The sequence below is a fragment of the Lithobates pipiens genome, unplaced genomic scaffold (genome assembly GCF_037356315.1).
Source record: "Lithobates pipiens isolate NorthernLeopardFrog02 unplaced genomic scaffold, aLitPip1_a1.2 Scaffold_3, whole genome shotgun sequence".
NCBI lineage: Eukaryota > Metazoa > Chordata > Amphibia > Anura > Ranidae > Lithobates > Lithobates pipiens.
The window spans coordinates 241420072-241436085 of record NW_027507790.1 but is presented as its reverse complement, the minus strand read 5'-3'; the positions used below and the strand labels follow the sequence as shown (position 1 = coordinate 241436085).

The 16014-nt window shown below is 44.0% G+C and overlaps 1 protein-coding gene across 1 annotated transcript in view; it reads left to right on the top strand.

Annotated features, from left to right (window-relative positions):
• Positions 1 to 16014, top strand: part of WDR7 (WD repeat domain 7) — a 597600-nt gene that overhangs the window by 74690 nt on the left and 506896 nt on the right. The window contains 1 exon segment of the mRNA XM_077462962.1: positions 3956 to 4170. Within this exon segment, the coding sequence (XP_077319088.1) occupies positions 3956 to 4170 (215 nt within the window).

The following is a 16014-nucleotide window of genomic DNA, read 5'->3' as shown; positions in this document are numbered from 1 at the left end:
ACTACATCCCACCGTTCTTTTAATTCAACAGCAGTAGAATCCAATTATTAATTACTCATGAGATGGTATTTAGTTCCTCAATGCTGAGCCAAATTTAATCCAACAGTCAGAAACTGGAACCCTCTTACATAGATGGTGGGACTGTCCTAGAATAGAGCAATTTTGGACTGACCTATACCAAATCATTTTTACCATATTTGGTAAACTTCTTTCCAAGAACCCACTAGAAGCCTTATTAAATCTCAAACCAGAACATTTCACCAATGTCCATTCCCCACCTTCTTTTTTACTGCTACTAAAAAAACATTGGCTAAAGCATGGTGGTCTTCTACTCCGAATTCCACATTGGTTAAAAATAATATGAATTGGTAAATGTCTAACGAAAAGCTTGCTGCTGTTCTTTGTGGTGATATGCACAAATTTGAGAAAACATGGTCCCCTTGGGTTACATGCTTCTTGCCTCAAAATGTTGATAGATCCATTTTACACCTAATGATATGTGCATTTACTTGTACATTTACGAATCGTTAGTTCCATTTTGATATTTTCCTCCCATTTTTAAATGGTTTATTTTGTATCAATTAACAAAATGGAGAGTAAATGAAAAGAGGAAATCAAATCAATATTTGGTGTGACAACCCTTTGCCTTCAAACCATCATCAATTCTTCTAGGTATACTTGCACACAGTTTTTGAAGAAACTCAGCAGGTAGGTTGTTTCAAACATCTTGGAGAACGAAGCACAGAACTTCTGTGGATGTAGGCTGCCTCAAGTCCTTCTGTCTCTTCATGTAATCCCAGACAGACTTGATAATGTTGAGATCAGTGATCTGTGGGGGCCAGACCATCACTTCAGGACTTATTAAAGAGGAGGGCCAGTTAAAAAAAAAAAAAAAAAAAAAGTCAGCAGCTGCAAACACTGCAGCTGCTGACTTAATAAACGCACTTACCTGTCCAGGGCGCCCGCGATGTCGGCCGCCCAAGGCCGACCCGTCCCTCGGCTCTCGGGTCCCGGCGCCGCCATTCCCTCTAAGGGAAACAGGCAGCGGAGCCTTACGTCCCGCAGCGCTTTCTGAATGGGACGCGCTGTGTTCTGGAACACACAGTTCCCATAACACAGCGCGACCCATTACCCAGAAGACGCCGCGACGAAGACAGAAGATCTCCGCGGAGGAGGAAGAGGAAGATTAGGATAAAGTGCCTAGCAACAGGCATTTCTGGTAAGTAAAAAAAAAATTTTTTTTCATTTTATTTTTTTTGATTTTTTTGTCATTTTTAAAATTTTTTGGTTTTCAGGGTGGCCCTCCACTTTAATTATTTTTTTTTCTTTTTTGTCTGTTCAAAATCTTGTCTCATATCCATTGCCATGTCGTGTTTCCTACCACTGATCTCCAATTGCTACGCCTGTCATGATGAATTATTTTTTTTAATTGTATGTATCAATGAGCTGATTGATCGAGAGGTGGAGCTTCTGTATTATATATTTTCTGTGTTTTCACTTTAAGTTTGTGCTGTGACCAAGGCTTTTTGCTGAAATGCCTAAGCCCCTGTGTTTTTTATTCCCTGTCATGTAATCCATAAAACTTTCACAAGGACTATTGGAGTTGCCGGTGTCTTGTCAAATAACGTCCTCCATCCGATAGTGTCCGCTGCGTACTGCGCATGCGCAGTACACAGCAACACAGATTCCGAAAATTGCCGAGGATGAGTCCAGGTTCTATCCCCACTATCCAAGTGGACATAGAGTAGGAATAAAAAAGATCCGAGCGCAGCGAGGCCGAGCCCGAAGCGTGGCGATCGGCCCTCTAATATTCACAACCCTATGTCCGCTTGGATGGTGGGGCTACCACCTCCACTCACGGCGCAGGCGCCGTTCAGCTTTGGAGATTTTCCGAAGCTTCGTCTGCTCCGTACTGCGCATGCGCAGTACGGTCCGGACACCATTTGATGGTCGGACACTACGGCAGAACACCGGCTCTACTTTTTGTTCCATTATCACTTCATAACCCCTTGTTCTTCCTTACACTGAAGATAGTTCTTAATAACATTGGCTGTATGTTTGCGGTCGTTGTCCTGCTGCAGAATAAATCTGGGGCCAATCACATGACTCCCTGGTGGTATGGCATGATGGATAAGTATCTGCCTGTATTTCTCAGCATTGAAGACACCATTGACCCTGACCAAATCTCCAACTCCATTTGCAGAAATGCAGCCCCTAGCCAGCAATCTGGGGGCTCCATTTGCAGATCCCAGCCCCCCCATGTGAATGAGTGTGGGGTACTCATTCACAAAAAAAACACTTAATAAAAAAAAACACACTAGCTTATCACAAGTCCTTTATTAAATAAAAAAACATAAAAAAGCAGACCCAAACAAAAAACAAAAACGCCTGCCCACTGGACACACAGCCGGATGACAGGTAAACACAGGGGTGGGGACTACCCGGTGTTGTAACCGGATGACTCCGCTCCCATGCCTACCTCTCACTGGGCGAGTACCATTATGGAGCGAAATCACCAGGTGACGTCACTGGGTAACCCCCGTACCCATGTCATTTAGCCTGGATGGGACCAGTTGTGTTCGGAGAGCGGCACTTTTTTTGTTTTTGTTTTTTTGTTCAGGTTGCCATTTTTATGTGGTATGTGTCTTATTTTTATTTTTTTTTTCAAATAAAGGGACTTGTCAAAAACTAGGGTTCTGTTTTTTATTAACTCTTTGAGCACTTTTTTGGTGAATGAGTAGGGACATTATGTACCTGATACTCATTCATATTTGGGGGCGGGATCTTGTAAAAGGGGACTTGCAGATTCACATAAGCCTCCCTCCCATAGACTCTCACAATTATTACCGGGGGGGGGGGTGCTCGCTCACCCACCCTCTTTCTTGGCCTGCCAGGTTGTGTGGTCAGATATGGGTCTGGTATGGATTTTGGGGGGGGGGGGGGGACTCCAGGCTGTGTGTTTTTTTTTTTTTTTTTTTCTAAATTGTTATTTGCTGGCAAATCTGTGTAGATTTCAGCTGTGAGCGGGGAGGAAGCCCACTGGCAGCTAATGAGTCATTGGTGGTCACGGACACCACACCTGGCTTCCCGACTCGCTCCTTAACAACCAGCTATTCTTCACTCAGAGTTCGAAATGGTTGATGTTTTTTTGACCAATCTGAATTTGAATCGTTCCGAAAATTTGGGATTCGTTTGCAAATGAATAAACAAAACTAAACGAATTTCACCAAAATGTGTTACTATTGTCATTAACTAAACATTATCGTTTCGGACCAAAAGGAATTGCACATGTCTAAAGCCCCTTCCAAAATATCAGTTTTTCTGCTGAGTTTTTCCTTCAGATTTACCAAAGCCATGTAGTACAAGGGCCTGCCTGATTGCATACAAATGGAAACTCCTAAGGTTTGACCTCATATTATATGGTTTTGGTAAATCTGAAGGAAAAAGTCAGCAGAAAAACTGATAGTGTGTATGGGGCTTAAGCATAACCCAAGTAGTCATGAATATGAAGTCACCTGTGTCCTGTGATGAAGTGGGAAACTAAGATTTTTATTGCTGTCTTTGTACCTGTTTTTTGAGATTTCTCCTTATTTACGGTCAGAACTGGTAGTGATTGAAAACAGGGATACAGAAAAAAATAACTTTTTATTGTGAACTTGGCAACATGTTAAAGCACTTTGCATAGAAAATTGTCAACAACGAATATCTGTGGTGGCTCTGTGCAATTGGGAGGCCTGCAGATCAGTCCACCAGCCATTCGTCATGTATTTTCATTGCCAAAACTGTACAGTCATAGTCAGCTTGTAGACCAATGTGTCAGCCAGAGGGGAACGTGTCCTCTTTTTTTTTTTTTTTTTTTGTCCATTTATCGAAAAGGCAAACTTTTTCTAATTATCTGATGAGATTTGATTTTATATATGTATGTCCTTAGGCATTTTTCTTTCTCTCTATTAAGGTGCATTGGATCGTTGTGTCATGGGTATCACAGCAGTAGAAATATTAAATGCTTGTGACGAGGCAGTCCCTGCCGCAGTGGATGCACTCAGCCATTCGGCAGTCAACTTAAAACAGGCAATGACCAGACGTAGTCTTGCAGCACTGAAAACAGTAGCACATCACAAACTTCAAACCCTTGCTACCAATCTCCTGGCATCAGAAGCTTCAGACAAAGTGAGTACTTTTTTATTACTTTGTTTTTCATCCTATAATTATTTTCAAAAAGCCTCTTTTTTGACATTTGTAATAACAGAGTGGTAAGACAGTAACTCTTTGTAGGTCTGTAATAAATTGTGGAAGACTTTTTAAAGCCTATTTCTGTGCCAAAAAATAAAAATACAAAGTACGTGTAGAGTGTTTGTTTTTTTTTTTTTGTTTTTTTTTTCCCTCACATTGCCATCCGTGTCTCTAGCTGGTCGCCTTTTCTGGTAGCAGAAAATGGTAATCCAGGTCTCTTTGTCATGACGTCATCCCGTTTTTCTGCAGTTTCTTGGATTCTGAGAGGACCCAAGTACACACACACACACACACACACACACACACACACACACACACACACACACACACACACACACACGCGCACACACACACACACACAATTTAAACTACTGGGATGTTAAGGATTAATAGTGCTAAAACCAGAAAAGATCCCATAGAAGCAAGAAGTTTACTAACTTAAGCTTCCCATGATCATAATGCACAGGCGCTGTCTCGGGTACCGATCCAAAGAAATCACCTTGGATGTAGAAGCATTGCTGATTTCAGGAAAACCCACACATACACTGCATGATCACTCCTTAAACCAAGAACCCACTTCCAGTAACCACCAATGCAGGGGAGGGTGGGGGGGGGGGGTGTAACTTTACTGCCATTGACCACCAGTGAGGTGGGAGGGGGATTCAATTTTACTGCCACTGACCAATGTTGAGTGGTTAAAGTAATTGTAAATGTGAAATTATGTAAAATGTGTCCATAGACACACACAGCGTGGCTTGGGCCCACCAAGAGCAGTCTCTCTCTCCACTCTCTCTCGCCACAGGTGAAGAATGACAGCAGCAGGATCCAATGGCTCCCCCTTCTGCCTCCAGGTCCAGTGAGATCAGGCTCCGCTAAATATTTGGGAGGGGATCCTATGCACAGAAGGTTTTTTTTAACTTTAATGCAGAAAATGCAATAAGGTCAAAAAATATTTCTACCTTTTACAATGACTTTTAAATTTCACTTATATGGCCATCAATGCAGGGAAGAGGAGTGACCACTGGTTTGGGGGGGGGGGGGGTTATTAGTACTGACAACAGTGCTGGTGGTTGTTATTGTGTTCACTGACACAGATGTTGGGGGTTATTAGTGCATCCATTGACACCAGTGCTGGGGGTTATTATTTCCTCCACTGACACCCATTCTGGGGGTTATTATTGCGACCACTGACATTATTATTGGGGATTATTAGTGTGTCAGCTGACACCAATTCTGGGAGTTATTGGTGTTTCCAGTGATGTCAATGTTGGGGGTCATTAGTACATCCACTGACACCAATGTTGGGGTTTATTTTTGCGTCCGCTGAGATTATGGGTGGGAGTTATTAGTGCATCCACTGACTGGTGTTGTGTTTTTTTTTTTTTATTTATTTATTTATTTATTTTTTTGCATACACTGATGCCAGTGCTGGGGGTTATTGTACTCCAACTTCTTTAGTGTACATTGCGGTACTCTGCAATGTATGCAGAAAGAGCCAACATTTTTGGGCTTTGAGGCGTGCAGTCTTCTGGAAGTGTCAGGACACACTTTGTTGACCTCCACTGCTCTAAATGCATGTTAGTAAGTCAGGTGGCTCCTGTGTATATTTTCTCTAGTATGTGCATGTATAAATGTGATATAAAGAACTTACAGTATCTCACAAAAGTGAGTACACCCGTCACATTTTTGTAAATATTTTATTCTATCTTTTCTTGTGACAACACTGAAGAAATTACACTTTGCTACAATGTAGAGTATTGAGTGTACAGCTTGTATAACAGTGTACATTTTCTGTCCCCTCAAAATAACTCAACACAACTCAACACACAGCCATTAATGTCTAAACCGCTGGTAACAAAAGTAAGTACACCCATAAGTGAAAATGTCCATATTGGGCCTAATTAGCCATTTTCCCTCCCGGGTGTCATGTGACTCGGTAGTGTTACAAGGTCTCAGGTGTGTTAAATTTGGTGTTATCGCTCTCTCTCTCATACTGGTCACTGAAAGTTCAACATGGCACCTCATGGCAAAGAACTCTCTAAGGATCTGAACAAAAAAAATTGTTGCTCTACTTAAAGGTGGCCTAGGCTATAAGAAAATTGCCAAGACCCTGAAACTGAGCTGCAGCACGGTGGCCAAGACCATACAGCAGTTTAACGGGACAGGTTCCACTCAGAACAGGCTTCGCCATGGTTGACCGAACAAGTTGAGTGCATGTGCTCAGCGTCATATCCGGAGGTTGTCTTTGGGAAATAGACTATGAGTGCTGCCAGCATTGCTGCAGAGGTTGAAGGGGTGGGGGGTCAGCCTGTCAGTGCTCAGACCATACGCCACACTCTGCATCAAATTGGTCCACATGGCTGTCGTCCCAAAAGGAAGCCTCTTCTAAAGATGATGCACAAGAAAGCCTGCAAACAGTTTGTTAAAGACTAAAGACATGGATTCCTGGAACCATGTCCTGTGGTCTGATGAGACCAACATAAACTTATTTGGTTCAGATGGTGTCAAGCGTGTGTGGCGGCAACCAGGTGAGGAGTACAAAGACAAGTGTGTCTTGCCTTCAATCAAGCATGGTGGTGGGATCGTCATGGTCTGGGGCTGCATGAGTGCTGCCAGAATTGGGGAGCTACAGTTCATTGAGGGAACCATGAATGCTAACATGTACTGTGACATACTGAAGCAGAGCATGATCTCCTCCCTTCAGAGACTGGGCTGCAGGGCAGTATTCCAACATAACGACCCCAAACACACCTCCAAGACGACCACTGCCTTGCTAATAGAAGGGTAAAGGTGATGGACTGGCCAAGCATGTCTCCAGACCTAAACCTTATTGAGCATCTGTGGGGCATCCTCAAATGGAAGGTGGAGGAGCGCAAGGTCTCTAACATCCACCAGCTCTGTGATGTCGTCATGGAGGTCTGGTGAACTCCATGCCCAAGAGGGTTAAGGCAGTGCTGGAAAATAATGGTGGTCACACAAAATAACACTTTGGGCCCAATTTGGACAATTTCACTTAGGGGTGTACTCACTTTTGTTGCCAGCGGTTGAGACATTAATGGCTGTGTGTTGAGTTATTTTGAGGGGACAGCAAATTTACACTGTTATACAATCTGTACACTCACTACTTTACATTGTAGCAAAGTGTCATTTCTTCAGTGTTGTCACATGAAAAAATATAACAAAATATTTACAATGTAAAATGTTAAAGATTGAGATACTGTAGATTGGAAGCTCTTTGAAGTTAGGGACTGATGTAAATTGACAATAAAAGCAACCCATAAATTGTAAGCTTTATGAAAAATACCTTTTAATAAAATATAATTTTCTGCATTGATTAGCTAAAGGGGGGAGGGTGATTCCCAGCCAGTGGAGTGGAACTTTAGCAAATGCCAGACAAGAATTATGCTTTTTAATACTGGTAGAAGAAAATGACCAAACAACCCTCATGCAGACATTATCCATTAGGTCCATTTTAAAGCAGAAGTTCAGTCGAGCACTCGCTATATTTATTTAAAGTGGAAGTAAACTCCCTTTCTTGATTTTTACCTATAGGCAGGCCAATTATAAGGCTTACCTATAGGCAATGACGTGTTTTGGACTAGGCTGACAAGACCTAGGCCTAGGGAGGCACTTTGTGGGGGTGGTAAAAAAAAGCCACTCCCCACAAAAAAGAAGCACCTGCACCCTCCTCCCGCACACAGTCTAGCCCCCCCCCCCCACATCAGTAAAGCGGTTACAGCGCTGCTCCATTTGCCAGAGAACTGGGCAGCAGCGGTTCTGTTATAGGGGAGAGGAGAGCTGCGGGCCATCTGTGTATTTCCTCTGCTCGCCTCCCTCCCCTTTCTCTTGTCAGCCGAAGAGAGCGATAGCGGTTCTAATCGAGGACGCCGCATGCTCGGATTAGAGTGCACGCTCTGACCTCCCTCCACTCGCTTGTTTCTGCTGCTTGTATGTGCGTCAGCAGAGACACCATGTCCTAGGAGAGGTGAGTGATCTGTGGACACAGCCAAGTCAACACCCTGTGCACAGACACCCAACATCATTGTCGCCCTCCTCCTCAGACTGGGCTCTCCTACACCTCCCCTCGCTTGAACAGTTAGCTGTCATCTGTGCCTGCCCCATGCAGAGTGTGTCACCTACCTGTGTGTGTGGGGTGCCCCCACCCACTCACCTATGTGCTTTCTTCTCCAACCTAAACCCCACACAGCCATCAGGCACCCCGCGCAGCCATCGGGGACCCGCACAGCCACTTGAGAAGGAAGGGGTGGGGCAAATTTAGTTGGTGGGGGGGGGTGCACTCGATTTTTACTCTTGCCTAGGGCAGCACAAAACCAAAATATAGGAAAATGGGGTTCCCTCGCGCTATCAAAGTGAAAACTATCTGAATGTGGTATGTCGGTTAGATTGCTGCTAGACCTAAAGTGTATACCATGCACTTGAACAAAAATAAATAAAGGTGATCAGCGCAAACTATATACCAAATATTACTACAAAGATGGAAAATCCTTGTTTGGTATGTATTCTACTTCATAGATAAAGTGCAATAAATCAATAATTATATCAATACTAATGGTGAATCCTAATGCAAATTGCTGCTGTGCATTCGATTATTTAGCTGCTGTGCAAAACTGCTACTGTGCAAACTATATAAATAAATTATTTGCTGTGCATGCGATTTAGCTGCTGTGCAAAATGCTACTGTGCAAATAAATTATTTGCTGTGCATGCGATTATTTAGCTGATTTAGTATTGATATAATACAAAACCAAAATACACCACTGCCTACAGGTTCAGTAAAGATCTCCTAAATGTGCACCGTTTAGGAGATACTGTATTTATCGGCGTATAACACGCGCTGGCGTATAACACGCACCCCAAGTTTAGGAGGGAATTTTAAGGAAAAAAACTTTTAGGAGGGAAGTTTAAGGGAAAAAAAAAAACAACTTACATTTATATGCCCATCAGTGTCATCTGCAGCCTTGTCCACCATTGCAGCCTTGTCCACCATTGCAGTCTTATGCAGCCTTGTCCACCATTGCAGCCTTATGCAGCCTTGTCCACCATTGCAGCCTTGTCCCCCATTGCAGCCTTATGCAGCCTTGTCCACCAGTGCAGTCTTGTCCCCCATTTGTAGTCTTATGCAGCCGTGTCCCCCATTGCAGCCGTGTCCCCCATTGCAGCCGTGTCCCCCATTGCAGCCGTGTCTATTTAATTTTTCAAAAATGCCGCCGCCGAGATACAGAGCCGGATGTGTATCTCGGCGGCGTGCGGTAGTTCTCGGCGGGACTTCGGTTCTTCTCGGGCAGCTTTCGGCCGCCTTCGGCCGTTCTCTGAAGCTTACGGCCGCCGAGAAGAGCCTTAAGGCGGCCGGAAGCTTCCGAGAAGAGCCGAAGGTGGCCGAAAGTCGCCTTGAAGAGCCGAAGGCGGCTGAAAGCCGCCCAGAGGCTCAGAATCTCGGGGGATCAGCGTATAACACGCACCCACGATTTTCCCCTGCTTTTAAGGGGAAAAAAGTGCGTGCTATACGCCGATAAATACGGTATTTACTTTTGTAAGCAGCTGGTGACTTCACCAACGCATGTGCACTGGGCTCTGAATGGACCTTTTGTCCATTCGAAACGCTGTGCCATGGCTGTGACTGCCACACACGCGTTGGAGTGACGTTACCGTGGCTCGGCCATTCATACAGCCGAAGCCTGCAAACCCAGATGGAAGACCGGGTAAAGATGGAATCGCCTACAGCGGTGACGGTGCACTGCTGGAGGGCTTAATATTCAGGTAAGTCTGTAACATACTAGTATATTATGACTTAAACTGCCCCGGGGGGGGGGGGGGGAATGTTTTAATTTTTTTTGCTATAGTTTACTACCACTTAAATCTTCTCTCACCACCATTCTAAACTTATTTATTGATCTTCCCTGTAAAAGGACAGATCTGTATACTTATCTATTCTGGGGCACTCAGTCACATGATAGGGTCACAGCTCCAGCTTCAGTGTAGAGGAGGTACAGCCAACAATGGATGCCCTATAGCAGTGATGGGGAACCTTGGCGCCTCCGATGTTTTGGAACTACATTTCCCATGATGCTCATGCACTCTGTAGTGTACATGAGCATCATGGGAAATGTAGTTCCAAAACATCTGGGGTGTCAAGGTTCACCATCACTGCCCTATAGTAAGCACATGGGTGACATCATTGTCCAGGCTCTGCAGCAATTAGAATAGGCTTAAAATGGGGTGGGAGTACATGTAAGTATAGTTGGTGTTCCACTTTAAGGCAAGGGCAAAGGCAGTTGTATTTCTTGGAACTAGAATGCACAACGGATATACACTATATGGTTAAAAGTATTGGGACACATGCCTTTACACACACATTAACTTTAATGTCATCCCAGTCTTAGTTCGTAGTGTTCAATATTGAGTTGGCCCTCCCTTTGCAGCTATAACCACTTCAACTCTTCTGGGAAGGCTGTCCACATTGTTTAGCAGTGTGTTTATGGGAATGTTTGACCATTCTTCCAGAAGCGCATTTGTGAGGTCAGGCCAACTGATGTTGGATAAGAAGGCCTGGCTCGCAGTCTCCTCTCTCATTCATCCCAAAGGTGTTCTATCAAGTTGAGGTTAGGGCTCTGTGCAGGCCAGTCAGGTTCCTCCACCCCAAACTCGCTCATCCATGTCTTTTTATCGACCTTGCTTTGTGCACTGGTGCGCAGTCATAAAAGAACATTAAGGGGCCATCCCCAAACTGTTCCCACAAAGTTGGGAGCATGAAATTGTCCAAAATATCTTGGTATGTTGATGCCTTAAGAGTTCCCTTCACAAGACCAACCCCTGAAAAACAACCCCACACCATAATCTCCCATCTACCAAATGATTTGGACCAGTGCACAAAGCAAGGTCCATAAAGACATGGATGAGCGAGTTTGGGGTGAAGGAACTTGATTGGCCTGCACAGAGTCCTGACCTCAACTTGATGTAACATCTTTGGGATGAATTAGAAAAGAGACTGTGAACCAGGCCTTCTCATCAAACATTCCCATAGACACACTCCTAAACCTTGTGGACAGCCTTCCCAGAAGAGCTGAAGCTGTTATAGCTGCAAAGGGTGGGCCAACTCAATATTGAACCCTACAGACTAAGACTGGGATACCATTAAAGTTCATGTAAAGGCAGGTGTCCCAATACCTTTGACAAAATAGTGGATGGCTATTACAAGGGTAAACTTTATATTAAATGCATACATCATAAAAAAAAAAAAAAGTGTGAGGTCAGATATCAGTTAACCTGTCCTGGTCACCTTTAACTTTACACCATGACACGTGTCTCTGGGGACACATCCGTGTACGCAAGGCACACATCCTGAAGTGTTTCGCTAAGCCTTTGTGACCGTTATGTGTTCTCTCGCATGTCCCACTTACGATGAGACAGACTTTATAGCACAATTAGGTGTGATAGCGGGAGATCTGCTGTCCTCTCCCCTTCACATTGTGACTACACGTCGGCCTCCTAGCATGGTAATTGTAGCCTTGCTTACTGGGAAAACAATTACAGAGGAGAGAAAGCTTAAGAAGATGAATCTGCCAGAGAGATAATCATGTTATGAAAAATGTATGCTGATGGATTCATTAGGAAGCCTTCGCTCTGCCCTCCTGTGAAGATGCTGCAGTTTATTGGAGCAAATTGAGGGCTGAATTCTCGCCCTGTAATATATGATTATAGAGTTTGCTCCGGCCGTTTGCACCAGCATAAAGGACTGATTATAGTTTTATGTAAAGACTCTGGAATAGATTTATTTTTGTGCATTGACTCATTATGGGAAGGAGGATAAGGTCGCTCTATAAATCACGAATATTTGTTGAGAAAAAGAAAAGATGTAGGGGCTCGCTAATATCAAATTAGGAAATAGATTTAGGATGTGTTGATTATTTTCAGCTGATCACCATTATTTTCTACAAACCCAGTCACCACAGGAGGTGTATGGCTTTACTCCACCCTTCCTCCTACCTGCATCAGCATAAATATGACACTGGGCTCTCCTAGTATGCATGCAACATAAAGGCATAATGAGCTAGTATGCATAGCATACTATCTCATTATGAATTACTTACCAGAGAACAAAGCCCCTGCAGCCGTCCTAGTCTCCCCCTCCGGCCGGCGACATCTATCCCAGAGGTTACTTCTGGGTATCGCAGCTCCAGCGCTGTGATTGGCCGGAGACGCGATGATGTCACTCCCGCACATGCACGGGAGCTGCAGGGAACGGCACAGTACAACTGAAGCAACGGCAGGTACGTTCTCCCAGTGATCACTCCGGGGGAAGAGAACATGGAGGAAGCGCAAAGCTGCAGAAGTAGAGCGTGGGAAAGCAGGCTGTTACAGTTTACTTTACAATTGCTGTCTGCTTGTGGTTACACAGAGCCCCGCCTCCTGACCTGCGTCTGTGCTAGACAGAACACCGGTCCAATGCTGGGACGTGTTCTGTCTATCGCAGGTGTGGGGTCAGGAGAGCTGTGAGTAACCACGAGCAGAGGCAATTCTAATGTAAGCTGTAACAGCGGGCTAGCCCACTTTGTACTCTGGTGGCTCTCCGCTTCCTCCAGTCTCTCTTCCCCATTATGATCCTCTGCACAGATGAGGGGAGGTTGCAATGGTGGGCACAGGTGAGGTGAGGCTGCAATGGTGGGCACAGGTGAGGTGAGGCTGCAATGGTGGGCACAGGTGAGGTGAGGCTGCAATGGTGGGCACAGGTGAGGTGAGGCTGCAATGGTGGGCACAGGTGAGGTGCGGCTGCAATGGTGGGCACAGGTGAGGTGAGGCTGCATTGGTGGGCACAAGTGAGGTGAGGCTGCATTTTTGGGCCCAGGCGAGGTGAGGCTGCAATGGTGGGCACAGGTGAGGCTGCAATGGTGGGCACAGGTGAGGCTGCAATGGTGGGCACAGGTGAGGCTGCAATGGTGGGCACAGTTGAGGTGAGGCTGCAATGGTGGGCACAGTTGAGGTGAGGCTGCAATGGTGGGCACAGGTGAGGTGAGGCTGCAATGGTGGGCACAGGTGAGGTGAGGCTGCAATGGTGGGCACAGGTGAGGTGAGGCTGCAATGGTGGGCACAGGTGAGGTGAGGCTGCAATGGTGAGCACAGGTGATCTGAGGCTGCAATGGTGGGCACAGGTGAGGTGAGGCTGCAATGGTGGGCACAGGTGAGGTGAGGCTGCAATGGTGGGCACAGGTGAGGTGAGGCTGCAATGGTGGGCACAGGTGAGGTGAGGCTGCAATGGTGGGCACAGGTGAGCTGAGGCTGCAATGGTGGGCACTGATAAAGTTGTTAATAATTATTTTTGTTACTTCTGCATAAAATATAGAAAAAATTAAAAAAAACTGCGCTTAGCCAAATCAAACAAAGCAGAAAACAAGCAGCAATACCCAAATGTTATACTACATTCACAGAAAAAAGAAAAAGAAAGTGGGCTGCGCTAAAAATTGCGATAAAGGATTCGATCTATAAAGTGATACCTTTTAGGCATAAAAAATGTGAAAAACTAAAAATAAAATATATTATTGATAATCTCCCAATATTGAAAAAGGTGCAAAAAAAAAAGATCACTTATAAATACTTTCCCCAGACTAATAAAGTAAAAGTTATACAAAATTCACCAATATTGCAAAGTGAAATTGTACAAATATACATATACAAATATGCAAAAAAATTTGTCATACATATGTGAGCTTGAACCCAGATAACTAATCAAACCACATACTCAAACGTGTAAACAATAAATACGTAAATGGAAAAAAAAGTGGATAAATCAATTTAAATCAATTAAAATCATGATTAGTCCGTACACCTATTGAAAAGTCCAATAGAGAAGAATTCCAAAGAAGAAATATTAATAATAGTAACTCCCGCAGTGAAGAAAGTTGTAAGGTGAATCCAAACAAGACAAAGGTTGTGAGCGCCTCCACCACAGTACACACTGCCGCTTACTGGAAGCCAATGATACACCTTTACAGAGAACCAAAAAGCACGAATGGCTAACTCTCCCAGCCTGGGTTCTTGGAACAGCAAATTAATGAGATCAGCATCCCCCAGTTCAGACCAAGCATAGTTCCCAAACGTCAGCGCTATTATTCTTATATGCCTCTTGCCTTGATTACTCCTGCATTCATTGAAATACTCCTTCCATTCAGCAGCCAAATGGGGATTGATGTAGGAGTATTTCAATTCCATTTACGTATTTATTGTTTACACGTTTGAGTATGTGGTTTGATTAGTTATCTGGGTTCAAGCTCACATATGTATGACAAATTTTTTTGCATATTTGTATATGTATATTTGTACAATTTCACTTTGCAATATTGGGGAATTTTGTATAACTTTTACTTTATTAGTCTGGGGAAAGTATTTATAAGTGATCTTTTTTTTTTGCACCTTTTTCAATATTGGGAGATTATCAATAATATATTTAATTTTTTGTTTTTCACATTTTTTTATGCCTAAAGGTATCACTTTATAGATCGAATCCTTTATCACAATTTTTAGCGCAGCCCACTTTCTCTTACTTCTGCATAAAACTTTTAAGTGTAATTTCATGAGATAATTTTGAGGGCGTGTTTAGGGGCAGAATTAGGGGCAGTGCAGGATAGGGATTGGGTGGGGCAACTGGTGGTACGTAACCTTTAAGGCCTGGCTAGTAGTTCATAGAGCTTCACAATTCATCGTTAAAAGATCACAATCTTGATTCAACCCCTACGATCTGTATTGCAGAATTTCCAGATTCTTTCATGTAAGTCTGCCAAGTTTTTAACAACATTGTAACTCTTCAGTCTTAGATCAAAGGGATAAAAGTGGAGGGCCACCCTAAAAAAAAAAAAAAAAAAAAAAATACATTAATATTCCAAATTAAAAAAAAAAAACATAAAAAAATAAAAGTGTTTTTCTTACCAGAAACCCCTGTTGCTAGGCAGTCTTCCTAAGCTGCCTCTTCCTATTCCGCGGCACTTCCTCCTCTTCGGCAAGCTGCCCCGTTGTCTTCTGGGACATGTGTGTGTGTCCCAGAAAACAACGGGGCCGTTCACAAAATGTCACGTGACTCGTGCATGCACAGTAGGAAACAGGTAGTGAAGCTGCAAGGCTCCACTGCCTTTTTCCTTTCGTTAAGATAGCGGTGCCAGCACCTGATCCGATGGATGAATCGGCCTCGGGCGGCTGACATCACACTTGCTGGACAGGTAAGTGTCCTTATTAAAAGTCAGCAGCTTCAGTGTTTGTAGCTGTTGACTTTTTTTTTTTTTTTTTAATTAATGTTTATTAAAGAAGAGAAGCGTGTACAAAGCATAACGATCAATACATCAACCAACATCAAGGGCAGCAACAGTATATCCTCAGTTACCATGGCATAGATAAATACACCCATCTCTTCTATTATAAAAGAGGGAATATAGTGGACAGAAATAGAGGGGAAGTAAAGGAAAGGGAAAATAAACAGGAAGAGAGAGAAAAAGAGAAAGAAGGGGGGGGGGGGGGGGGGGAGGAGGGGATGGGGGGGGGGCAGACCACCCTCAGACAATCAATTGCAAAAGTACAGTAGATATAGTAAAAACAAAAATTATGATCACATCACACTGGTTGAGACATTATGGCTGCATAACTAGAGGAATATTTAAAGGCAACCCAACAGGCCCAGATCTTCGTTGCCAACTCAGATTTACCCCGGAGGGAGAGGGTCATGTCCTCCATGTAATATGTGGTATCCACGTTAAGTAACCAACGCCGGAGCGTGGGGAT